The sequence below is a fragment of the Amblyraja radiata genome, chromosome 6 (assembly GCF_010909765.2).
Source record: "Amblyraja radiata isolate CabotCenter1 chromosome 6, sAmbRad1.1.pri, whole genome shotgun sequence".
In the NCBI taxonomy this organism is placed as follows: Eukaryota; Metazoa; Chordata; class Chondrichthyes; order Rajiformes; family Rajidae; genus Amblyraja; species Amblyraja radiata.
The window spans coordinates 50,363,728-50,391,076 of NC_045961.1; the positions used below are offsets into that span (position 1 = coordinate 50,363,728).

General features: G+C 44.3%; 1 protein-coding gene across 6 annotated transcripts in view; it reads left to right on the forward strand.

Moving 5' to 3' along the window:
- Window positions 1-23,603, forward strand: part of sgcg (sarcoglycan gamma) — a 329,148-nt gene extending 305,545 nt beyond the window's left edge. For all 6 annotated transcript variants that reach the window (XM_033022761.1, XM_033022759.1, XM_033022760.1 and 3 more), the window contains 2 exons: window positions 19,830-19,953; window positions 22,637-23,603. In XM_033022761.1, the coding sequence (XP_032878652.1) occupies window positions 19,830-19,953; window positions 22,637-22,810 (298 nt within the window). In that variant the 3' untranslated portion in view covers window positions 22,811-23,603. The remainder of the gene's footprint in view (window positions 1-19,829; window positions 19,954-22,636) is intronic.
- The last annotated feature ends 3,746 nt before the right edge of the window (window positions 23,604-27,349 follow it).

Below are 27,349 nucleotides of genomic sequence, written 5' to 3' on the forward strand. Positions count from 1 at the left end.
GGAGATTAGTTTAATTCGGCATCATGTCCAGCACAGACGTTGTGGACAATTAAAAATGGTAATAAAATGATATCAATTTGTGATTTTAATAGGTTGCATGCACTGATTCAAATGTAAATGTATGTTATACATATTTAGTAAGAGTTAACAAGGAATAGATGAACTCTTTGGACTAAGTCCAATTCTTGAAAACCATTTAATCCTTGCAATAACAATAACATACTTAATTTTTGGATCTCATTCAATATTATTCTTAAAAGTAATTAAATGTAGTTAAATATAAAATTGCTGTTTACCACAAATCTTCCAGTATTTGTGCAATATTGCTGTTTCACCCATGGTCAAATGGAGGAATTGATTATTCATATATACATGCCAATATTAAAAATTAAAACATGTTATAAGAACTTGGCATCATGCATCAGACACATTGAGCCATGTATGACACATCGAACTATTACCAGTAAAAACTTTTCTGAATAATTTGTTGTTTAGTTTATTTCTCTCTCCCTTCTCTCTCTCTCTCCCTTCTCTCTCTCTCTCTCTCTCCCTTCTCTCTCTCTCCTTTCTCTCTCCCTCCCGTCTCTCTCCCCCCCCTCCCTTCTCTCTCTCTCCCTCCCTTCTCTCTCTCTCTCCTTTCTCTCTCTCTCTCTCCCTTCTCTCTCTCTCCTCTTCTCTCTCCCTCCCTCCCAGCCACGGCTCCACCCCTCACTCTCCTCGGGGAGACGCAGTGATCAATACAGGGAGGGCCGGGCCACTGATACTAGCCAGAGCCTCCCCAGCCATTTACCTCACCGCATGTCACTGCTACACACCATGAGCAATTTTACAGACGGCCAATTAACCTGCAAACCGGAGCACTCGGATGCATCCCATGTGGTCACAGGGATTCCGCAGACAGCATCCGAGGTCAGGATCAAACCTGTGTCTGTGGCGCTGTGAGGCAGCAACTCTAGTTTATTTTAGAGAAAGTGTTTCAAAACTACATTAGCTGCATATTTTCAAACAGAAAATTTACACTGATTAAAAATGTATATTGCACCTTCAAATGTGTAATGTTGTGTTACTATATAGGTGGCACAGTGGCACAGCGGTAGAGTTGCTGTCTTACAGCGCTAGGCACCCGGGTTCGATTTCGATCCTGACTACGGGTGCTGTCTGTATGAAGTGTGCACGTTCTCCTGTGAGCGTGTGGTTTATCCCCAGGTGATCCGGTTTCCTCGCACATTCCAAAGTCGAACAGGTTTGTAGGTTAATTGGCTTTGGTAAATTGTCCCTAGTGTGTAGGTTTGTGCTTGTGTACGGGGTGATCTCTGATTAGAGTGGAGTCAGTGGGCCGAAAGGCCTGTTTCTGCACTGTATCTCTAAACTAAACTAAACTAATATGTTTGGCAAAATTTGTGACAGAGGCAAAATCAAACTGAAAGTGGAATTTTGCAAGAACATTTTCAAATGTAAATATAATTATGTAGATAGTGAGACCATTTTGTACAATTAACTCCAAATGTCTTGGAGCTACAGATATTCCAGGGAGCATTCATTAATTTTTATTTTAAGCTTTTATTCATATGGAAATCAAATGGGGATAGAGTTGCCAGAATTTTAAGTGCTCTCTGTGGGTGCTAACGTTTTTGAATTACTTATCAATCAAACCTCACTTTAGTAATGAATCTGATTGTTGCCAAGGTGCTCTTGATGTTTGATTGAACATAGCTGGGAGCTATTCTAAAAGGAAATTTGGATCAATCTTAGACGTGTCGCCTTGTGGAATAAGAGATTGCTGACAATTTTGGTTTCACTGGCATGGATAGGGTAGACAGTCTTTTTCCCAAGATGGAAAATTAAAATACTAGAGGGCAGAGCTTTAAGCTGAGTGGCAAGGTTTAAAGGATATGTGCAGGGCAACTTTTTTTTACACAGTGAGTGAAGAGTGCCTGGAACACACTTCTGGGATTGGTGGATGAGGCAGATATAACCATATAACAATTACAGCACGGAAACAGGCCATCTCGGCCCTTCTAGTCCGTGCCAAACACGTATTCTCCCCTAGTCCCATCCAACCTGCACTCAGACCATAACCCTCCATTTCATTCCCGTCCATATACCTATCCAATTTATTTTTAAATGATAAAAACGAACCTGCCTCCACCACTTCCACTGGAAGCTCATTCCACACAGCCACCACTCTCTGAGTAAAGAAGTTCCCCCTCATGTTATCCCTAAACTTCTGTCCCTTAATTCACAAATCATGTCCTCTTGTTTAAATCTTCCCTACTCTCAATGGAAAAAGCTTATCCACGTCTACTCTGTCTATCCCTCTCATCATTTTAAAGACCTCTATCAAGTCTCCCCTTAACCTTCTGCGCTCCAAAGAATAAAGACCTAACTTGTTTAACCTTTCTCTGTAACTTAGGTGCTGAAACCCAGGCAACATTCTAGTAAATCACCTCTGTACTCTCTCTATTTTGTTGACATCTTTCCTATAATTTGGCGACCAAAATTGTACATAATACTCCAGAATTGGCCTCACCAATGCCTTGTACAATTTTAACATTACATCCCAACTTCTATACAATGCTCTGATTTATAAAGGCCTGCACACCAAAAGCTTTCTTTACCACCCTATCTACATGAGATTTCACCTTCAGGGAACTATGCAGTTATTCCTAGATCCCTCTGTTCACCTGCATTCCTCAATTCGCTACCATTTACCGTGTACGTCCTATTTTGATTTGTCCTGCCACGATGTAGCACCTCACACTTATCAGCATTAAACTCCATCTGCCATCTTTCAGCCCACTCTTCCAAATGGCCTAAATCTCTCTGTAGACTTTGAAAATCTACTTCATTATCCACAACACCACCTATCTTAGTATTATCTACATACTTACTAATCCAATTTACCACACCATCATCCAGATCCTTGATGTATATGACAAACAACAGTGGACCCAACACAGATCCCTGAGGCACCCCACTAGTCACTGGTCTCCAACCTGACAAACAGCCATCCATCATTACTCTCTGGCATCTCCCATTCAGCCACTGTTTAATCCATCCTGCTATTCCATCATTAATACCCAACAATTGAACCTTCTTAACCAACCTTCCATGTGGAACCTTGTCAAAGGCCTTACTGAAGTCCATATAGACAACATCCACCACTTTACCCTCATCAATTTCCCTAGTAACCTCTTCAAAAAATTCAAGAAGATTAGTCAAACATGACCTTCCAGTCACAAATCCATGTTGACTGTTCCTAATCAGACCCTGTTTATCCAGATGCTTATATATATTATCTCTAAGTATCCTTTCCATTAATTTGCCCACCACTGACGTCAAACTAACAGGTCTATAATTTCCAGGTTTACTCTTAGAACCCTTTTTAAACAATTGAACAACATGCGCAGTACGCCAATCCTCCAGCACCATTCCTGTTTCTAATGACATTTGAAATATTTCTGTCATAGCCCCTGCTATTTCTACATTAACTTCCCTCAATGTCCTAGGGAATATCCTGTCAGGACCTGGAGACTTATCCACTTTTATATTTTTCAAAAGTGTCAGTACTTCCTCTTCTTTGAATCTCATGGTTTCCATAGCTACTCTACTTGTTTCCCTTACCTCACATAATTCAATATGATAGTTTAGTTTTAGCTTAGTTTAGTTTTAGTTTATTGTCATGTGTACCGAGGTACAGTGAAAAGCTTTTGTTGTGTGCCAACCAGTCAGCGGAAAGACAATACATGTTTACAATCAAGCTGTTCAGAGTGTACAGATACTGTACATGATAAAGGGAATAATGTTGAGTACAAAATAAAGTCATTTGTATAGGCACATGCAAATGCAGGAAATGTGTATATGTATATATATATGTATATATTATGTGCAGGTAGATTAGAGATGGTCATGGCAACATGTTCAACACAGACATTGTGGGCCGAAGGGCCCGTTCTTGAGCTATACGGTTCCATGTTCCAGGTTCTATGTTCTATTTGTCTGCCATCCAACTTATGTTTGATTTTGTACAATAAAAGACAGACACATTACTTCCAGCTTTTATTTTAGCTCTGATTTTATGTGCTCTGTGTGTCTCTTACAATTAGTGGGAAGACACAAGAAATGAAATGAACTGTCACCTATAAGATTAAATATAATGCCAAAACATGAAAACAATTACTGTATGTTGCGATTTGCCACTTAATCATCAAACATGCAGGCTCGTTTGATCCCTGACACGTTTTTAAACTTCCAGCAGTATTGGACTGGTAGTTTACAGATAAATAAAAAGCATCAGAACATAAAAATCAAAGTTATTATTGCTGCAAGTTTAAAAACTTATCCAGGATCAAACGATCCTGCATTTTTGATGATTAAGTGGCAAATCGCAACATAATTGTTTTCAGTTATTGGTGCTATATTTAATCTTATTGGTGACAGTTCATTTAATTTATTTTGTCCAATGAAGAGGAGAATTAACATAAAGTTTTTGAAGCTTCTAAGATGTGACTGCCCTTCAGTGAAAGATGTTGTAATGTACTCACAGCTTAATCGATGAGCACTGACTGAATGCGAGTGGATGTGGAAGTGGGATAACAGAACTAGTGCAAACGGGTGTTTAAGAAAGAACCACAGATGCTGGAAAAGATGTCGAGACCCTTCTTCAGACCCGAAACGTCGCCTATTCCTTCTCTCCATAGATACTGCCTCACCCACAAAAACAGGAAAGTAGACTATTACCTGAATGGTGGCCGATTAGGAAAAGGGGAGATGCAACGAGACCTGGGTGTCATGGTACACCAGTCATTGAAAGTAGGCATGCAGGTGCAGCAGGCAGTGAAGAAAGCGAATGGTATGTTAGCATTCATAGCAAAAGGATTTGAGTATAGGAGCAGGGAGCTTCTACTGCAGTTGTACAGGGTCTTGGTGAGACCACGCCTGGAGTATTGCGTACAGTTTTGTTCTCCTAATCTGAGGAAGGACATTCTTGCCATAGAGGGAGTACAGAGAAGGTTCACCAGACTTATTCCTGGGATGTCAGGACTTTCATATGAAGAAAGACTGGATAGACTCGGCTTGTACTCTATAAGATTTGTGAGATCTTATAGAAACTTACAAAATTCTTAAGGGGTTGTACAGGCTTGATGCAGGAAGATTGTTCCCGATGTTGGGGAAGTCCAGAACAAGGGGTCACAGTTTAAGGATGAATGGGAAATCTTTTAGGACTGAGATGAAAAAAACATTTTTTACACAGAGAGTGGTGAATCTCTGGAATTCTCTGCCACAGAATGTAGTTGAGGCCTGTTCATTGGCTATATTTAAGAGGGATTTAGATGTGGCCCTTGTGGCTAATGGGATCAGGTGGTATGGAGAGAAAGCTGGTACAGGATACTGAGTTGGATGATCAGCCATGATCATATTGAATGGCGGTGCAGGCTCGAAGGGTCGAATGGCCTACTCCTGCACCTATTTTCTGTTTCTATGTTTCTATGTTTCTCCAGCATTTTTGTCTACCTTAGTGCAAACGGATGATTGATGGTTGGCACAGACTCAGTGGGCCGAAGGACCTGTTTCCGCGCTGTGTCTCTAAATTGAACTAAACTAAACTTCGTCCCCTCGGTTATTAGGCTACTGAACGGTCCTTCCATAATCTAGGGTACTGTCTGATTCACCTCTAACCCATTGTGGACATTGGACTTTGTCCATGGAACTGATGCAAGATAGACACAAAATGCTGGAGTAACTCAGCGGGTCAGGCAGCATCTCTGGAGAAAAGGAATAGCTGACGTTTCGGATCGAGACCTTTCTTCAGACCCGCTGATCAAAACAGTCTTTTCTGATCTGACTGGATAGCATGCAAAACAAAGCTTACACATGACAACAATAAACCTAAACCTAAACCTAAACCTTAAATGAGTCCCTGATAACCCGGCATAGGATGTAATGCTGAGGCTTTATAAGGCACTGGTCAGACTGCATTTGGAGTATCGTGAGCAGTTTTGGGCCCCATATCTGATGCTGGAGAGGATACAGAGAAGTTTACAAGAATGTTCCCCGGGATAACTGGGTTAACATATGATGAGCGTTTGACAGCACTGGCCCTGTACTCGCTGGAGTTTAGAAGGATGAGGGGACCTCATTGAAACTTACCAAATAGTGAAAGGCCTGGATCAAGTGGATAGGGAGAGGATGCTTCCACTACTGGGAGAGTCTAGGACCAGAGGGCACAGCCTCAGAATAAAAGGACGTACCATTAGAAAGGAGCTGAGGAGGAATTTCTTTAGTCAGAGGTTGGTGAATCTGTGGAATTCATTGCCACTAACGGCTCTGGAGGCCGTGATTTCATATTTTAAGGCAGAGATTGACAGATACTTAATTGGTAAGGATTATGGGGAGAAGGCAGGAGAATGAGATTGATTTGGAAAGATATATCAGCCACAATTTAATGGTGGAGTAGACTCGATGGGCCAAATGGCCTACCTCTGCTCCTGTGACTTATGAACTATATTCATTGAAATTCTATTTTGTTAAATCACATTTGCTGCAATTCTGCCCGGATTTAATAATTCCAGATATAAAAACGATAACTTACATATATTACTTGGTTTGATCAAACTAATTAGCTTGGGGAACTGAGCAACTGTCACAGTATATATGGTGAGTTATTTCACGTAGCCAGTCTTGCCATTTTTTAGCTTCAGTTCTATACTCTAAAGTCAAAGATATTTTTAATAACTTTTTCATCTGGGAATTGACCTAATATGGAGAGGCTTATATAACACTTAATAAGGATTACAACCCCTATCTGACCAGGTAGCACAGAATAAAAATATGGTTCTAAAATTGGAACCATTGTTTTTACATTCATGATATAACATCTGCTTCAGGAAGGTAAGATTCTGAAGGCATTAATAAATGCAACTGGCTATTTGAAAATCCAAAGCCATAAATGCTTCATAAATAATAATAAACTGAACGTTATAGATTCAAAGAAGCCACAGTGGGGAAGTACTCTGATCCGACAGCTTAAGGCATTGTTGCCTCTTATTTTGAAGTAATGTTTGCTCATTATTAAATTCCTGTGAAACATTTGAGGACATCTTAAAGTATATAAAATGTGTATTGCAATATCAAGTTGTTTTTCATTCTGTAAACTCATTGGTCTGCTGTTTTCCTTTTTTTTATCTTTCATTTTATTTTTTAAATATTCGTACAATTATAAGGGCAGAAGACGGATTGTCAACATAGTTTTGTACGTGTCTCAACAAATCTGATTGTTTTTTGATGATGTGATCAAAAAGATTGATGAAGGCAGAGCTGTAGACATTGAATATATGGATTTTAGCAAAGCATTCGACAAGGTTCCGCATGGTAGGCTGCTCTGGAAGGTTAGATCCCATGGGATCCAGGGAGAGATAGCCGAATGAATAGAAAATTGGCTTCATGGAAGGAAGCAGAGGGTGATGGTGGAAGTTTGCTTTTCGGACAAGTGGTGCGCCTTGGGATTTGGTGCTGGGTCCATTGGTGTTTGTCATCTACATCAATGATTTGAATGAGAACATACATGCATGATTAGCAAGTTTACAGATGACACAAAAGTAGGTGGTATTGTAGATAGTGAAGATGGTTGTCAAATAGTGAAGCAGGATCTTGATCGATTGGCCAGGTGGGGTGAGGAATGGTTGATGGAATTTAATACAGAGAAATGTGAGGTGTTGCATTTTGGGAAGATTAACATGGACAGGACCTACATAGTGAATGGTAGGGCTCTGGGGGAGTGTTGTAGAGTAGAGGGATCTAGGAGTGTAGGTACATAGCTCGTTGAAAGTTGCATCACAGGTAGATAGGCTTTTGACACATTGGCCTTCATTAGTCAGAGTATTGAGTATTGATGTTGGGAGGTCATGTTGCAGTTATATAAGACATTGGTGAGGCTGCATTTAGAGTATTGTGTTCAGTTCTGGGCACCATGATATAGGACGACTATTTTCAAGTTGAAAAATGGCCCAGAGAAGATTTATGAAGATGTTGCCAGGACTCGAGGGCCTGCGCTATAGACAGAGGTTGAGCAGGCTAGAACTCTATTCCTTGGAGCTCAGGAAGGTGAGGGGTGATCTTATAGTGTTCAAAATCATGAGAGGAATAGATCAGGTAGACACACTGTCTCTTGCCCAGAATGAGGTAATCGAGAACCAGAGGACATAGGTTTAAGGTGAGGGGGGTGATTTAATAAGAACCTGAGGGGTAACTTTTTCACACAAAGGCCAGTGGAGCTGCTGGAGGAGTCAGTTGAGGCTGGAACTATCGCAATGTTTATGAAATATTTAGACAGGTACTGTAAATGGATAGGATGGGTGTAGAGATACTGTATATGGGCCAAATGCAGGCATGGGATTAGTGTAGATGTACATGTTGGTGGGCATTGTCAAGTTGGGCTGATGGGCCTGTTTCCACGCTATATGTCTCCCCATGACTGTGATTGTTAACAAGTAGAGCTTTGTACTAATACAATCCCGTTTATGCAATCCCATGGTACTTCATCTTCATCAAGCCAATTTACACACCAAAACACTTCAAACATGGAAGGGCAACCTGGTGATGTTGATTGTAGAGCATGGAACATAGAACAGTACAGCACAGGAACAGGTTCTATGGCCCACATTACCCACACCGAACATGAAGCCAAGTTAAACTAATCTCCTCTGCTTTCACATAATCCATATCCCTCCATATCCATGTGCCTATCTAAAAGCCTCTTAAATGTCCCTATTATATCAGCCTCCACCACCACCCCAGGAAGTACATTCCAGGCACCACCACCCACTGTGTAAAAAAGTTACCCTGCACATCTCATTTAAAAGAAGCCCCTCCCCACCTTAAAGCTACGCCCTCCAGTTTTAGACATTAAAAAAAAAGCATGGCGAATATTGTTAAGTTATAAAAGCAGAAAAATACACAAAGTGTTGGAGTAACTCAATGGGTCAGGCAGCATCCCTGGAGACATCCACATGAAGGTATGAAGGTATAAAGAACGAGCTGCCAGAGGGGTAGTTGAGACTGGTACCATAACAGGTTTAGAGGGACATGGGCCAAGCGCAGGCAGGTGGCACTGGTGTAGATAGGAAATCTTGTTGGCATGGGCAGGTTGGGCTGAAGGGCCTATTTTACTTCGGAGTCACGTGAGTGACTACGTGAAGAACCCCGCCAGGATGCATGCGTGTCATATCGCTTTCACGCTTGCGAAACGACAGGTGGGGTGGAGCGTTCCCCCGCAGCGGTAAGTTTGAAACCGCGACCTGCAGGTAAGTGATTTACTCTGCGGTAGTGTTTGTCCCCGCGCTGTTTTACACAGGGGGGGGAAGCTGGACAAAATAGTGTCCACAAGTGCTGCAAGTGAAGCTGGCTGGGGAGGACCGCGAAGTTGCGGGAGCCAGCAGCGGCTGAAGGCACAAGCCCCGTAAGTGGGATCCGCTGTGCCGACTTTTGGTCCCGCGCCGGCCAGAACACCACGGCCGGGCGGGAGACTATTCAGAATGGGGCCGTCGACTTTGACAAGTCGAAACGGCAGGAGGCGGGGTGGAACGACGTTCCCCCGTAGCGACAATTTAAACCTGGACCTGCAGGTAAGTGAAACTGCGGTCTTTATTCTCCCCATACTGTTTCACAGGTGGGGAAACATGGAGAGCTGTGCAAACAACGGCAAGTTTTAAGCCAGGACCTGCAGGTAAGTGATACTGCGGTCTTTATTGTTCCCATACTGTTCTAGAGGTGGGGGAAACATGCACAAGGCAAAGAAGTCGACCAGAGCTGCGACAAAGCTGGCGAGGGAAGACCATGGAGTTGCGGACGCCAGCAGCGGCCGGCGGCACAGGAATCACCCGTAAGGGAACAGCTGTGCCCGACTTCGCCCCCGCACCGGCCAGATTAAACACTGCGTCTGGGCGGGAAGGTAAGAAGAAAACCAAAAGAGTCGTTGACTGATGAGTCCGACTTTGAGCAGCAGCGAGCGGCCAGCGACCGTGAGCGCTGGAGCCGGTTGGAGCGGCTTATGGAGCCGAGCTCCAACATGACAGGCTCTGGGAGATGGAGTCTAGTCACTGTGGGCACTATGTAAAACCCACAGCAGCACCTCTTGTAGGGCTGAACAGTGCATCTCCCTCGTCAGAGGGGAGTACTGGGGGGTCAATTCAGGGCTGACCCTGAAGAGGGGTTTTGACGAACAAAACTACAAGTGTGCAGGGGGTGCAGGAAGGCAAAATCTACTGGTCATGGTGTCCAAATACATACAGCCAGACCACGATGGACACCACTGCAAAAATACTTGGGACTAGGAAACTGCGCATCCCTGAATGTTCCAGTCGTGGAAATAGCATCTGGAAACATATCGGAACAGAACTTAGGAAAGCCCTGGGGCTCATAAAGGCGACAACATTAAGGATCTCCTACAGCCAAAGACAGCACCCTTATGCACCCACCAGCAGAGCAAGAGACGCTGGTGAAAGCTCAAAGGCCGGGCATACAGGACAGCGGTCTTTTAGACCATAGCCCAGACCGGCCTTTCTGGAAGATGCGCAAACCCCCAACCCAAAAACAAACCCAGACACTGGCGCCTCAACCTCCACGAAGACCACACAGAAGAAGCAAACTTCCACTGGTAACAATGGAGGTAGGTGGGTCTGGTCCCTTACAAATTATAGGAAGAGTGGATAATACACACATTGGTGGGAGATTACACTCTTTTGGATACATAGAAACATAGAAATTAGGTGCAGGAGTAGGCCATTCGGCCCTTCGAGCCTGCACCGCCATTCAATATGATCATGGCTGATCATCCAACTCAGTATCCCGTACCTGCCTTCTCTCCATACCCTCTGATCCCCTTAGCTACAAGGGCCACATCTAACTCCCTCTTAAATAGAGCCAATGAACTGGCCTCGACTACCCTCTGTGGCAGGGAGTTCCAGAGATTCACCACTCTCTGTGTGAAAAACGTTCTTCTCATCTCGGTTTTAAAGGATTTCCCCCTTATCCTTAAGCTGTGACCCCTTGTCCTGGACTTCCCCAACATCGGGAGCAATCTTCCTGCATCTAGCATGTCCAACCCCTTAAGAATTTTATAAGTTTTTATAAGATCCCCTCTCAATCTCCTAAATTCTAGAGAGTATAAACCAAGTCTATCCAGTCTTTCTTCATAAGACAGTCCTGACATCCCAGGAATCAGTCTGGTGAACCTTTTCTGCACTCCCTCTATGGCAATAATGTCCTTCCTCAGATTTGGAGACCAAAACTGTACGCAATACTCCAGGTGTGGTCTCACCAAGACCCTGTACAACTGCAGTAGAACCTCCCTGCTCCTATACTCAAATCCTTTTGCTATGAAAGCTAACATACCATTCGCTTTCTTCACTGCCTGCTGCACCTGCATGCCTACTTTCAATGACTGGTGTACCATGACACCCAGGTCTCGCTGCATCTCCCCTTTTCCTAGTCGGCCACCATTTAGATAATAGTCTGCTTTCCTGTTTTTGCCACCAAAATGGATAACCTCACATTTATCCACATTATACTGCATCTGCCAAACATTTGCCCACTCACCCAGCCTATCCAAGTCACCTTGCAGTCTCCTAGCATCCTCCTCACAGCTAACACTGCCCCCCAGCTTAGTGTCATCCGCAAACTTGGAGATATTGCCTTCAATTCCCTCATCCAGATCATTAATATATATTGTAAATAGCTGGGGTCCCAGCACTGAGCCTTGCGGTACCCCACTAGTCACTGCCTGCCATTGTGAAAAGAACCCGTTTACTCCTACTCTTTGCTTCCTGTTTGCCAGCCAGTTCTCTATCCACATCAATACTGAAACCCCAATGCCGTGTGCTTTAAGTTTGTATACTAATCTCTTATGTGGGACCTTGTCGAAAGCCTTCTGGAAGTCCAGATACACCACATCCACTGGTTCTCCCCTATCCACGCTACTAGTTACATCCTCGAAAAATTCTATAAGATTCGTCAGACATGATTTACCTTTTGTAAATCCATGCTGACTTTGTCCAATGATTTCACCACTTTCCAAATGTGCCGCTATCCCATCTTTAATAACTGACTCTAGCAGTTTCCCCACTACCGATGTTAGACTAACTGGTCTGTAATTCCCCGTTTTCTCTCTCCCTCCCTTCTTAAAAAGTGGGGTTACGTTTGCTACCCGCCAATCCTCAGGAACTACTCCAGAATCTAAAGAGTTTTGAAAGATTATTACTAATGCATCCACTATTTCTGGAGCTACTTCCTTAAGTACTCTGGGATGCAGCCTATCTGGCCCTGGGGATTTATCGGCCTTTAATCCATTCAATTTACCCAACACCACTTCCCGGCTAACCTGGATTTCACTCAATTCCTCCAACTCCTTTGACCCGCGGTCCCCTGCTATTTCCGGCAGATTATTTATGTCTTCCTTAGTGAAGACGGAACCAAAGTAGTTATTCAATTGGTCCGCCATATCCTTGTTCCCCATGATCAACTCACCTGTTTCTGACTGCAAGGGACCTACATTTGTTTTAACTAATCTCTTTCTTTTCACATATCTATAAAAACTTTTGCAGTCAGTTTTTATGTTCCCTGCCAGTTTTCTTTCATAATCTATTTTTCCTTTCCTAATTAAGCCCTTTGTCCTCCTCTGCTGGTCTCTGAATTTCTCCCAGTCCTCCGGTATGCTGCTTTTTCTGGCTAATTTGTACGCATCATCCTTCGCTTTGATACTATCCCTGATTTCCCTTGTTATCCACGGATGCACTACCTTCCTTGATTTATTCTTTTGCCAAACTGGGATGAACAATTTTTGTAGTTCATCCATGCAGTCTTTAAATGTCTTCCATTGCATATCCACCGTCAACCCTTTTAGAATTAATTGCCAATTCACGTCTCATACCCTCAAAGTTACCTTTCTTTAAGTTCAGAACCATTGTTTCTGAATTAACAATATCACTCTCCATCCTAATGAAGAACTCAACCATATTATGGTCACTCTTGCCCAAGGGGGCACGTACAACAAGACTGCTAACTAACCCTTCCTCATTACTCAATACCCAGTCTAAAATAGCCTGCTCTCTCGTTGGTTCCTCTACATGTTGATTTAGATAACTATCCCGCATACATTCCAAAAAATCCTCTTCCTCAGCACCCCTGCCAATTTGATTCACCCAATCTATATGTAGATTGAAGTCACCCATTATAACAGTTTTGCCTTTGTCGCACGCATTTCTAATTTCCTGTTTGATACCATCTCCAACTTCACTACTACTGTTAGGTGGCCTGTACACAACACCCACCAGCGTTTTCTGCCCCTTAGTGTTTCGCAGCTCTACCCATACCGATTCCACATCCTGCAAACTAATGTCCTTCCTTTCCATTGCGTTAATCTCCTCTCTAATCAGCAACGCTACCCCACCTCCTTTTCCTTTCTCTCTATCCCTCCTGAATATTGAATATCCCTGGATGTTCAGCTCCCAGCCTTGGTCACCCTGGAGCCATGTCTCCGTGATCCCAACTATATCATAGTCATTAATAGCTATCTGCACATTCAACTCATCCACCTTATTACGAATGCTCCTTGCATTGAGACACAAAGCCTTCAGGCTTGTTTTTACAACACTCTTACCCCTTATACAATTTTGTTGAAAAGTGGCCCTTTTTAATTTTTGCCCTGGATTTTCCGGCCTGCCACTTTTACTTTTCACCTTGCTACCTATTGCTTCTACCCTCATTTTACACCCCTCTGTCTCTACGCTCACACATTTAAGAAACCCTTTCCCTTTAACACCATCCTCCACTAGCCCATTCGACACCCCACCCCCCTTATTCAGTTTAAAACCACCCGTGTAGCAGTGGCAAACCTGCCTGCCAGAATGCTGGTCCCACACCTGTTAAGATGCAATCCGTCCCTTTTGTACAGTTCCCCTTTACCCCAAAACAGATCCCAGTGATCTAAGAATCTAAATCCCTGCCCCGTGCACCAGTTCCTCAGCCACACGTTCAGGTCCCGTATCTCCCTGTTCCTGCTCTCGCCAGCACGAGGAACTGGAAGCAAACCGGAGATAACAACCCTGGAGGTCCTGCTTTTCAGCATTTTTCGAGCTCTCTAAAGTCACGCTGCAGAATATTCATCCCCTTCTTTCCGACATCGTTTGTGCCGACATGCACTACCATTTCCGGATGTTCACCTTCGCCCTTGAGGATTTTCTGCACTCTGTCCGTGACATCCTGGATCCTGGCACCAGGAAGGCAGCACACCATCCTCGCATCCCGTCTGTTGCCGCAGAAACCCCTGTCCGTACCTCTCACAATGGAGTCTCCTACTACAATGGCGTTGCCTGCCTTAGGCCTTTTTGGTTTTGGCTCAACAGCCCTATTCGCATCACAAGCCAGTCCGCCGCCCAGTGTAAACACCTCTTCTGTCCCGACAGCTTCTAAGTGGGTGAACCTGTTCACAAGAGGTACAACACCCGGGGACGTTGGCATTCCATGCTTCCCTCCCGTTCTCACTGTCTCCCTCCTTCTCTCTTCCAGTACCTTAGGTGTAACAATCGTACTGTAAGACTTGTCGAGGAACGACTCCGTTTCTCGGACGAACCAGAGGTCATCCACTTGCTTCTCCAGTTCCCCAACACGGCCCTTCAGGAGCTCTACCTGGATGCACTTTTCGCATTTGTAGCAGCCAGAGGCACCAGCGGTGTCCTTGACCTCCCACATACTGCAAGCATCGCACTGAATCAGCTTGCCTGACATCTCCTTCTTTCGTCTCTACCTCTCAAGCGTATTGCGTGGTCTCCTCTCCTCAGCCTCCTCTCCGAAGACTCTCGAGCCAAAGACGCACACTTTTCTCACAAGGCCGCTCACTCACTGCCGCTCCCTAAGAGCAGTCTTACTTAAATTGACTGATAAATTGCCTGATTTACCAATTTACAAACCAAATTCCTCAGTTTTCAGCTGTTTTCCCAGCACTGACTCACTTCTCTCCTCCCACTTGGGCTAGAGCCAATCAGTCGTATCTCTTGCTAATCTTCTCCTGCTGCTGCTGTTGTTGCTCCCAAAGCTACAGCAGTTCTGAGTCAAGTCTGCCTGTCCTTGACCTGTACTTAAACTGTTTTCACTTCTCTCCTCCCACTTGGGCTAGAGCCAATCAGTCGTATCTCTTGCTAATCTTCTGCTGCTGCTGCTGTTGTTGCTCCCAAAGCTACAGCAGTTCTGAGTCAAGTCTGCCTGTCCTTGACCTGTACTTAAACTGTTTTCACTTCTCTCCTCCCACTTGGGCTAGAGCCAATCAGTCGTATCTCTTGCTAATCTCCTCCTGCTGCTGCTGTTGTTGCTCCCAAAGCTACAGCAGTTCTGAGTCAAGTCTGCCTGTCCTTGACCTGTACTTAAACTGTTTTCACTTCTCTCCTCCCACTTGGGCTAGAGCCAATCAGTCGTATCTCTTGCTAATCTCCTCCTGCTGCTGCTGTTGTTGCTCCCAAAGCTACAGCGGTTTTGAGTCACATGGTGTATATTAACTACAGACACTTATATCCTAAGCGGTATCCAGGGATATACCATTGAATTGTGCAAAAGGGGTAATGGGTAAACCCAACACGATTGGCTGGAATTTGTGTCTTATATCTTTACCAAAAACAAAATAGATGGTGACAGTCGCATCATCATCGAATTGACCAAATTGAATACATTGTACTCTATATTCAGTACAAAATGGGAACTGGTAACTGCTAAAGGACTGATTTCCAAAGGCCACTCCATGGCTAGCATCGACCTAAAAGATGCTTACTATTCAGTGCCTACACGGACTGATCACAAACGTTATTTTTTTTTTTTTTAATAATTTTTTTTTTTTTAATTCGACTGGATGGGGCAGCTCTGGCAGTATAGAGCTCTACCAAATACATAAATCATATGATCATACTAATTGTGGGCATAACTTTGGAGTTGGCCTAACTAGCTGTAACAGGGGTAAACTGGGGGTATCATCCATCCAGTTAAATCTAAACTAACGCCTACCAACATAATGGATTATTTGGGGTTCACTATTGACAGCTCACATGTCGGTGACTTTACCAAAGGACAAGGCTACAGTCTTAACTGAGGCCTGCAACAACCCCACTGACATCAGTGAACCGTCTATCAGATTGGTAGCAAGTATAATTGGCATATAGTGTCTGCCTTTCCAGCCACACAATTTGGACCTTTGTATTACCGAAAATCTACAAAGGGCAAAAATACAAACACTCAAAGTTAATACTGCTCATTTCGACAGACCAATAAGCCACCAATCAAACCTTATGGAATTAAAATGGTGGAGGGATAACATTCGGCATTGTTCCAACCCTATCGTTATCAGCAAACCCTTAGTGGTGCTACAAACTGATGCCAGTGCGCTTGGTTGGGGTACTACAAATTTCCATCTCCATCTGTGGAGGTAGATGAAAGGCACAGGAGGCATCATTATCACAGACACTGGGCATAAACTACCTGGAAATGTGGGGTGCGTTCTATGGCCTAAAGTCATACTGCTCTGGGATAAATCACCAGCATGTTAAACTACAGAGTGACAATCTGACAATACAATTTGGTAATGGTGTATCCAGAGAAATATTGGAATATCAGCTACTTACCTACCAGGTAACCCAAAATTCAGTGACAGACATCAGGTCACGCAAATTCAATAAAATAAGACTTAATCACCAGTTACCAAACTGTGTTTCTTGGGAACCAGACCCTGGGACAGCAGGGACAGATGCTTTTCACTGCATTGAGGGAGCAATTGTTTATCTATGCATTCTCTCCTTTTCTGCATCATCAGTCGAGTATTACGAAAAATACAACAAGACTCGGCGTCTGTTAATTGGTAGTGCCGATTGGCCTACTTAACCATGGTTCCCTGTGATACAACATGGGTTTTAACCATGCATCACCATCCTGAAACAACCAGATTATTGGTTCATCCAGTAACAGGGGAACCCATCCATGTCAAAAATAACAAACCTATCAATTTGTAGAGTCTAAAGAAACCTCTACTGCAACTGGGACTGGCGGACCGAACATTGAACATTATCTCAGCGGGCCACAGACAGTCCACCAAAAACTATATCTGGTATACATCAGGAAATGGGAGATATATTGTCACAGAAACAACATCACCTACAGTTTGATGAACATAACGTCTGTTCTCGAATTCCTGGCAGGCCTCCATTATGATGAGGGGCTCAGTTACAGTGCCATTAACTGCGCCAGAAGTGCCCTATCAACATATCTATGGCGAGGATCAGAGCGTCATTCTGTTGGGACTCACCCCTGGTAACCAAACTTATGAGGGGAATTTTTAATATCAATCCCCCAAGAACCAGGTACTCTCTAAATGGGATATGAGTATTGCCCTAATGTTGCTAAGGAATTGGTCTCCAGCAACAGCTCTGTCCCTGCAAAGACTGACGCACAAAACAGTCATGCTGATGGCTTTGGTCACGGCACTAAGGGTACAGTCGTACATAAGTTAAGGCTGGGCTATATGACTTCTTCAACAGGAACATAACGTTTCATATTACGAATTAGTCAAACTTCAGCTCTGGCTGAACAACTTCTAATCTTGTGTGTGGACTCGATAAGAAGAAGAAGTCAAACAAAACAGACCGGGATCATCAGGCCTCAAAATAGAATTTAGGGATTACCCTACAGATATCGTCTCTGTATAATAAGACAATTATTGTTCTATATGGAGAACACCAAAAACATCTGAGGCTATGAGATGGCACTACTAATCAGCCACAAACAAACCCACAAAAAAGTGTCGGTTCAAACTATTTCCAGATGGCTGAAACAGGTTTTAACAACAGCTGGGGTGGATACTAACATATTCAAATCTTATTCCACCAGGGCTGCAACTACATCGGCAGCTATGGAGTTGGATGTACCAATGAACCAAATCCTCGAGACAGCAGGATGGATCAGGGGAAAATGTTCCAGCTACTCTACCACAAACCAGTAGTTAAACTGGAACTTTGCAGAGCCAATTTTAAGTTCTGTAATATAATTTCACCCCATAAATAGGGGCTATAATTTGTTGTTAACAATTTATCATGGATTTCAATGTTGGATTCATGTCTAAACATGTTAACACAATTCCTCCCACAGTCAATTAAGGCAGATGTGATGCATGGACTCGTTTCCACGGCATGAAATCACAGAGCTTTGAAATCTTCACGTAGTCACTCACGTGACTCCGAAGTAAAATAGTAAGATTAAACGAGAACTTACCAGTTCGAAGTTTGATCGTTATTTTATGAAGAGTACGTTGAGGGAATACGTGCCCTCCGCTCCCACCCTTGATCATATACTCAACTGGTATTTTCTTCTCTAATCTTACTATGTTCAGTCATTACAGTTATCTGTGATTTCACACCGCTGCTTTGAAGAATGACACGCATGCGTCCTGGCGGGGTTCTTCACGTATTCCCTCAACGTACTCCTCATAAAATAACGATCAAACTTCGAACTGGTAAGTTCTCGTTTAATCTTACTATTTCTGTGCTGTATGACTATGAGAGGAATTGTTTCGAGGGACATGGAAACATCGAAAATAGGTGCAGGAGTAGGCCGTTCGGACCCTCAAGCCATTCAATATGATCATGGTTGATCATCCAAAGTCAGTACACTCTTCCTGCTTTCTCCCCATATTCCTTGATTTTGTTAGCCCCAAGAGCTACATCTAACTCTCTTTTGACAACATCCAATGAATTGGCCTCCACTGCCTTCTACGGCAGAGAATTCCGCAGATTCACAACTCTCTCGGTGACAACGTTTTTCCTCATCTCAGTCCTAAATGGCCTACCCCTTCTTCTTAAAGTGTGACCCCTGGTTCTGGACTCCCCCAAAACCGGGAACATTTTTCCTGCATCTAGCCTGTCCAATCCCTTAAGAATGTTATGTTTCTATAAGAATCCCTCTCATCCTTCTAAATTCCAGTGAATATAAGCCCAGTCGATCCATTCTTTCATCATATGTTAGTCCCGCCATCCCGGGAATTAACCTGGTGAACCAACACTTCCTCAATAGCAATAATGTCCTTCCTCAAATTAGGAGACCAAAACGGCACTCAATACTATGGTCTCACTAGGGCCCTGAACAACTGCAGTGGGACCTCCTTGCTCCTATACTCAAATCCTCTCGCTATAAAAGCCAACATGCCATTTGCTTTCTTCACTGCCTGTTGTATCTCCATGCTTACTATCAGTGACAGATGTACATGCACACCCAGGTCTCGTTGCACCTCCCCTTTTCCTAATCTGACACAATTCAGATAATAATCTGCCTTCTTGTTCTTGCCACTAAAGTGGATAACCTCATATTTATCCACATTATATTGCATCTGCCCATTCGCCCAACCTATCCAAGTCACCCTGCAGCCTCATAGCATCTTCATCGCAGCTCCTCGCATCTTCGTCGATGTGGACATGTTTGGCCAAAGGACCTGTTTCTGTGCTGTAGGATAATATGACTTCTTCTTGCGTATGGCGTGTACAGCCTAAAGTTGTAGGACAACTTGTTCTATTTGATTGTGCACACCAGGTTGATTGCATTCGTCGAAACAGGGCGGACCACGTGAAGGTTGCAATCTCCCACCCCAACAACATGACTCTAACACTTTGGACTGTTTTTACCACGATAAGTGTACAATATAAGTGCAACCTATGGCAATATACTGTGTTTAATAAAGAATATTATTTAGAGATCGGAGCAAGGTTTGTACCGCTTTCTGTTCTCTAACCGCGACTGTTCGTTGTCTTCAGATTAGAATCTCCAACTCGTTGTCTGAGCATTGATGCACCAAAAGGTGTTCAGATCAAAGCAAGAGCTGGGAATATTGAAGCTTCTTCACAGAGGGACATCGTGTTGCATACCAGTGAAGGAACGGTGAGTTCAGATCAAATCCACAGGGACGCCTTGCATGTCTTGTGTAGCGTGGAACGTGTGTGAACGGGTTTCCGCGGACTCGGTGGGTCGAAGGTCCTGCATCTCTGAACTAAACTAAGCTAAACTAAACTATGGATTATGTCCAGTACTCTGCCGAGATCTGAGCCCAAGCATTGACCTAAATGAGCTCTGTTTGCCCACTGTCAAGGTTGACTGTCACCCAACTCTTTTGATATTGAAGCCGTAACCTCTTCTCTCCTCTCCCATCGGGCAAGAGGTACATAAGTGTGAAAAACACATACCTCCAGATTCAGGGACAGTTTCTTCCCAGCTGTCATCAGGCAACTAAACCATCCTATCAACAACTAGAGAGAGGGCAGTTCTGACCAACCATCTGCCTCATTATTGACCCTCACACTATCTTTAATCAGAATTTACTGGACTTTATCGTTCACTAAACGTTATTCCCTTTATCCTGTATCTGTACACTGTGGTCGTCTCGATTATAATCATGTATAGTCTTTCCACTGACTGGATAGCACGCAACAAAAAGCTTTTCACTGTACCTCAGTACACATGACAATAAACTAAACTAAAGTAATGAATAATGGAGTGCCACATAAAGAAACACATACAAGGAAAGACCAGGAAATAGTTAGCTCACGTTTCCTCCTGTACTGAGCTCGTTATAATTCTTGCTGTTAAAGACCCCAGAGTTTAAAGAGGTTTAGTTTATTCCTCTGCTCCCTCCTACAATGATACATTCCTGATACGTCCTTTCCCGCTCAAACCACCTCCTCCCCTGGTACTTTCCCTTGCAACCACAGGAAATGCTACACTAGTCGCTTTACCTCCCCCCTCGACCCCATCCAAGGACCCAAGCAGTCTTTCCGGTGAGGCAGAGGTTCACCTGCACCTCCTCCAACCTCATCTATTGCATCCGCTGTTCTAGGTGTCAACTGCTCTACATCGGTGAGACCAAGCGTAGGCTTGGCGATTGCTTCGCCCAACACCTCCGCTCGGTCCGCAATAACCAACCTGATCTCCCGGTGGCTCAGCACTTCAACTCGTCCTCCCATTCCATATCCGACCTATCTGTCCTGGGCCTCCTCCATGGCCAGAGTGAGTCCCACCGCAAATTGGAGGAGCAGCACCTCATATTTCGCTTGGGTAGTTTACACCCCAGCGGTATGAACATTGACCGCCAATTTCAGACAGTCCTCGCTTTCTCCCTCCTTCCCCTCCCCTTCCCAGCTCTCCCACAGCCAATTGATTCCGCCTCTTCCTTTCTTCTTCTCGTCCCCCTCCCCCACCCCCACATCAGTCTGAAGAAGGGTCTCAACCCGAAACGTTACCTATTCCTTCGTTCCATAGATGCTGCCTCACCCGCCGAGTTTCTCCAGTATTTTTGCCTACCTTCGATTTTTCCAGCATCTGCAGTTCTTTCTTAAACATCACCAGGCCACATCTTCTTAAATAATTATCTCGCCAAACCAAGACTGAAACCCAAAATGTAGACACAAGGAACTGCAGATGCTGGAATGTAGTGTACAAAATAAAGTGCTGGAATTGCTCAGTGGGTCAGGCAGCATCTCTGGAAGATCGACAAGGATCTGAAATGGGGTCCTGACCCGAACATCACCTATCCATGTCCTCCAGACTCGCTGAGTTACTCCAGCACTTTGTGTTCTCGTGAAGCCCAAAATGGTAGAGAGCTACGAATTGTCTGCTGGGCTGTCATAGAGATCAGAAGTTCCTGGGCAGTGCAACTAAAATAAAATTACTTTATTCCTTGGAGTGCAGGAGAAAGAGGGGTGATCTCATCGAGGTGTATAAAATCATGGGGAATAGATATGGTGAATGCACCTTTTACCCAGGGTAGGGGAATCAAAAACATGAGGATACACGTTGAAGATGATAGGGATAAGATTTAGTACTAACCTGTCTTTCACTCAGAGGGAGGTGGTTACATGGAACAAGCTGTCTACATGACCTTCACAAGGTCCCTCATCATAGACCATGATCGGGATTTTCAGGTGCAAAAAAGCTCAATGGTTTAATGGTTCCTTTATTGTCACATGTACCAAGGTAGTGAGACCTCTTTTTTGCATACAGTAAGATTATTGCCATAAGTACAATATGCACATAATACAGAGAAACAGCAAACTGAGTGTATGTGCAAGAGTAGCCAGGTTCTGGCACCATTTGACAGCCCCAACTGCAGCTGGCCATAAAAGTCCGCTGCAGCCATTCTGGGCGTCCCTCTTCGCCTGGCCTTCCTCACCCTTCGTGCCCCGGCTACGCCTCCCGCAGCTGACCTTGAGGGCACAGAAGGTAATGTATCCAGGACTCGCTCCACCCTCCTCTCTGGTTCCCAATCTTCGTTGACGAGCAGGGGCCGGGCGCGGCGGCTTCTATCTCCCAGTTCCGCGGCAGTAAGGGAAGGTACAGAGCAAAGCAGAGCTGGCATTGATGACCCAGGAAAGGTGGAGCCCACAATGGTCCATTGTTGGCTGGGGAGGTGGTGATAACGAAGGGATACGAACGGTGAAATTAGCAAGAGGACTGGGGTGGGAGAGGGGAGGACGGAGGGGGGAGATTTGTATTACTTGAATAGAAACAATGTGGTAATAGGTGCCGCGGTGCAGATGACAAGACCACTTTGTTTCCCGTCCATTAATAGGTGGTGCTGGATGCAGAGACGGTGAAACTGCCCAAGCTGCCTCATGGGTCACAGGGAGGACCGGGACGTTCTCAGGGACTGTATGAGGTGTGCGTGTGTCCGGATGGAATGCTCTACCTGTCCGTGGCCGGGGTCGGCTCCACCTGCCAGGAATACAGTCGGGTCTGCCAGTGAGCAGCGCGGCTTCTTCCCGACCCCCTTCCGCGCTCCCGACCCCTCGCCCCCGCTGCTTCATGAAAACAGCTCCCAAAATAAACGCAGCTGCAAGAGTCCGTGCCGTAGCATCACGCAGAATGCCGTGAAAGACTTCCACCTGTGAGCACGTCTTATGACCCGAGATATTAGACCGAAACCCCTGACTACCCTCGAAAAACAATCTGCTTACAAATGGACAAAAAAAAGAGCACAATTCAGAACGTTCATTTCAACTCCAACAGTGGATGCGAAGAGTGGCTTGGACTCAATTGTCTTTGGTGCAGGGACAACTTTATTTAAAGCCCCACATAATGGATTGGAATGAGATTTAGTACAGTTTCCTAGCTCCTATATCGTAACATTTTTATTATAGGAAAGAATTATGGTCTCTGAATTACAGATCAATATTTTCTATTCGTGCATCAGTCTGACCTCTACATCTACCAACTCCTTACGCCGATCCGAGCAATTCATTTTTTAATGATAAAAGTACATTGTATTTAATTACATTTTGATACATTTAACAGCAGAGACTGGGGTGATTTTGACCTGTGTCTGCTAGATCTCTATGCAATAACTCTTTTTCTTTTACTGCAATAACATTTGAACGACAAGAGCTGTGCTTTTTTGTACAAAACTACGATGTGGAATAAAATATCCAAAGTTTGTAAAATCTGTATGTGAACCACAGTATTAAAGCTACAGTCCCCTTTCTTAGTCTTTTTTATAAAGCTATGTTAAAATGTGTAAAAATAAAATTACGCTTACCCTATCTTTGTCTGTGTGATGATTTTATTCCTGTTAATGTTCTGTCTAGCTCAGTGGCTCGCTGTCATATTGTGGATTTACAGGACTTTGGTTAAGCCGCACTTGGGGTATGTGCATTTCTATTCTCCCGATTACAGGAAGGATGTGGACATCGTGCAGAGTGGGCAGCACAGTGGCACAGTGGTAGAGCTGTTGCCTTACAGCGCCAGAGACCCAGGTTCGATCCTGACTACGGATGCTGTCTGTAATGAGTATGTACGTTCTCCCTGTGACCGTGTGGGTTTATCCGGGTGCTCCGGTTTCCTCCCATGCTCCAAAGACATACAGGTTTGCAGTCTGAAGATGTCTCTTGATTCGAAATGTGATCCATTCCTTCTATCCGGAGATGCTGCCTGTTCCACTGAGTTACTCCATCATCTTGTGTCTAGCTTCGGTGTAAACCGGCAACTGCTGTTCCTTCCAACAGGTTTGTAGGTTAATTGGCTTCTGTAAATTTTAAATTATTCCTGATGTGTAGGATAGTGCTGGTGTATGGGGTAATGGTCGGTCAGTGTGGAATCGGTGGGCTGAAGGGCCTGTTTCCGCGCTGTATATCTAAAGTCTTAAGTAAAGTCTCCGTTAGTTAACATGCTGCATGAATCATTAGATGTCATCCTGATGCCCTCTTGTGGTGGTTAAATGCACATCACCCAGTGCCAAACTTTTAAATGTGCATTTTTCATTTTTGTGGGACAACAGAAATATGAGCTTTTTTTGTTATTTGTATACCCAAAAGGGCAATGTGGCCGTTCTAAATATTAACACCTTATTTTTTATTATCCTAAAGGACGCGGCCCTGACATTGTGGGCCAGAGGGCCTGTTCCTGTGCTGTACAGTTCTATGTTTAAGAAGGAACTGCAGATGCTGGAAAATCGAAGGTACACAAAAATGCTGGAGAAACTCAGCGGGTGCAGCAGCATCTATGGAGCGAAGGAGATAGGCAACGTTTCGGGCCGAAACGTTGCCTATTTCCTTCGCTCCATAGATGCTGCTGCACCCACTGAGTTTCTCCAGCATTTTTGTGTACCCTGTACTGTTCTATGTTCTATAGTGATGTTTTTAGAATGACACCCAAAAAGATTACGTCAGAATTATCATTTGAGAGGTATTTTTTGGAGTATATGGAGTGATCGCTGGTCAGCAAGTGCAGGAAGGAACTACAGATGCTGGGTTTACAAGGCAGAAGTGGGCAAATTGCATGAATATTCTGCGGTATAGTTTAGTTTAGAGATGCAGCGTAGAAACAGGCCGTTCAGCCCACCGAGTCCATGCTGTACGCCCGTACACTATCCCTATCCTACAGACCAGAGACAACTTACAGAAGCCAATTAACCTCCAACCCTGCACGTCATTGGAATGTGGGAGGAAACCGGAGCACCCAGAGAAAACTCACAGTCACAGGGTCAAAATTCATAGATACATAACATAATTCATAAACAATAGGTGTAGGAATAAGCCATTTGGCCCTTCAAGCAAGCACCACCATTCAATGTCATCATGGCTGATCATCCAAAATCAGTACCCCGTTCCTGCCTTCTCCCCATATCCCTAATGGGCCTGTCCCACTCAGGCGACTTTTTACGCGACTGCAGACTATGTAGTCGCCACATGGTGGCCACATGTTCGCGGGTGGTTGTCGGGGAGTCGCCTTCATGGTCGTGAGGAGTTACCTAGTTGAAACATGTTGAAAAATTAGCGGCGACTAGAATGAAGCCGCCATGGAGAGTAGAGAGAATTCTCGTGCCATAGGTGGGTCGCCAGGAGGTCCTAGTAGGTTGCCAGGAGGTCGAAGGTTCTTGTAGGTTGTAGCCGGTGCTGACCGGTGAATTCCATTGGCTCATTGGGGGAAAAAAAACGTAAGCCAAGGATAACCGACCAGTAATGTTAAATGTCCGCCGAGCTTCACAGCCGTGTATCTCTGTCTTCTTAAAAGTTGTCTCCACTCCTTCTCCCCCCCGCCCTCCCCACCTCTTTTTCAGGACTTACCGTACACCGTGCTTTAGCCATTTTAATTACAGAGCCAACTTGGCTTTGCACCGTGTGAATTTCACTCAGACAGCGCTCCCCCCGCTTGCATAACGGGCTGGTGAAGGAAGCAATGTGTGTGTGTGTGTGTGTGTGTGTGTGTGTGTGTGTGTGTGTGTGTGTGTCTGTTCCACTCAGACAGTCGCCGTTGACATCCAGTGAATCGGCCTCCACTGCCTTCTGTGGCAGAGAATTCCACAAATTCACAACTCTGTGTGAAAAAGTTTTTCCTCGTCTCAGTTCTAAATGGCCTACCCCTTATTCTTAAACTGTGGCCCGTGGCTCTGGACTCCCCCAACATCAGGAACATGTTTCCTTCATCTAGCGTGTCCAATCCCAGCACCTGTAGTCAGGATCGAACCAGGGTCTCTGAAACTGTAAGGCAGCAATTCTACCACCATGTCACTGCATCACCCGAAAGGTCAGTATAGGAATGGGAGGAAGGGAAGTTAAAACGATTAGCAACAGGGAGATCCAGCAGGCCTTGGTAGACCAGCAAGCGATCAGCAAAAGTTCAAAGTAAATCCAGCGCGAGAAGGGATATGAGGCTGAAGCAAGTAAACATGTGTTTCTACAGCTATTACAATAATGAAGGCACAGGCATACTGAAGTTGCTTTATTGTAGTTGTGGTACTTGGTACATCAGCAGAGAGAGCTACACTGCTCCAGATTCAGCAGTACTACAATCTGTCGTCAAAAATGCAATTGTCACAGCAGCCAACGCCTAATTTACCTGCTGCCAGTAAACATCACACCATAGTCTTGCAGTAACAGTTCTGTCAAATGTACACAACAGCAAAATCAACTGAGACAGCATGTACTGCACATAATCATGTTCCTAAATGGCACTGTTGAATATCAAAGTAAACGTGACAGTTAACTTGATACCCAATCCTGCCTATTTCAATGTCCAGAGTACTGATCACAGATTTCTGCTTAAAGTCATGATATATGCACTTAAACAGCGGAGGCAGCAACATTCTCTAACGTCTCTATCATAACTCTAACTCTAGAGCTTAAAATGATGTACAAGAAAATAATAATAAAGCCAAAAATCTTTTGCTTTTCAAATATCAATGTAGAAAGTCGCACAGGTATTACAAGTGTTCTTAGAAACTGGTGGTGTGGTACTACTGTAGAACATTGTGCTTGGTCAGAGAAAGTATCTAAATGTGCCTCAGTTTTAATCTTGTTTAAGGAAAAATATGTTTGGTAAAAACAGAAGCGTTTCCTCAGAGGGAATGTAATAAGATTGGGAAGTAGAAACAAAGAACTGCAGACGTTGGTTAACACACAAAAGGATATCAAGTGCTGGAGTAACTCAGCGGGTCATGCAGCATCTCTAGAGAGCATGACAGATGATGAATCTGGAGAGTCTGATGAAGGGGCTTAACCAGAAACATCAACTGTCCATATTCTCCAGAGATGCTACCTGTCCCACTGAGTTACTCAAGCACGTTGCATCCTTTTATGGAATACGATTAGATAAATTAAGTGTAACGAGGCATGACAAGTGTGACATTAACAAATACTATCGCAACATTTAAAACACATTTAGACAGGTACATGGATAGGAAAGGTTTAGAGGGATATTGGCCAAACGCACACAGGTGGGACTAGTGTTGATGGGATATGTTGGTCGATGTCGGAAAGTTGGGCCATAGGACCTGTTTCCACGCTGTATG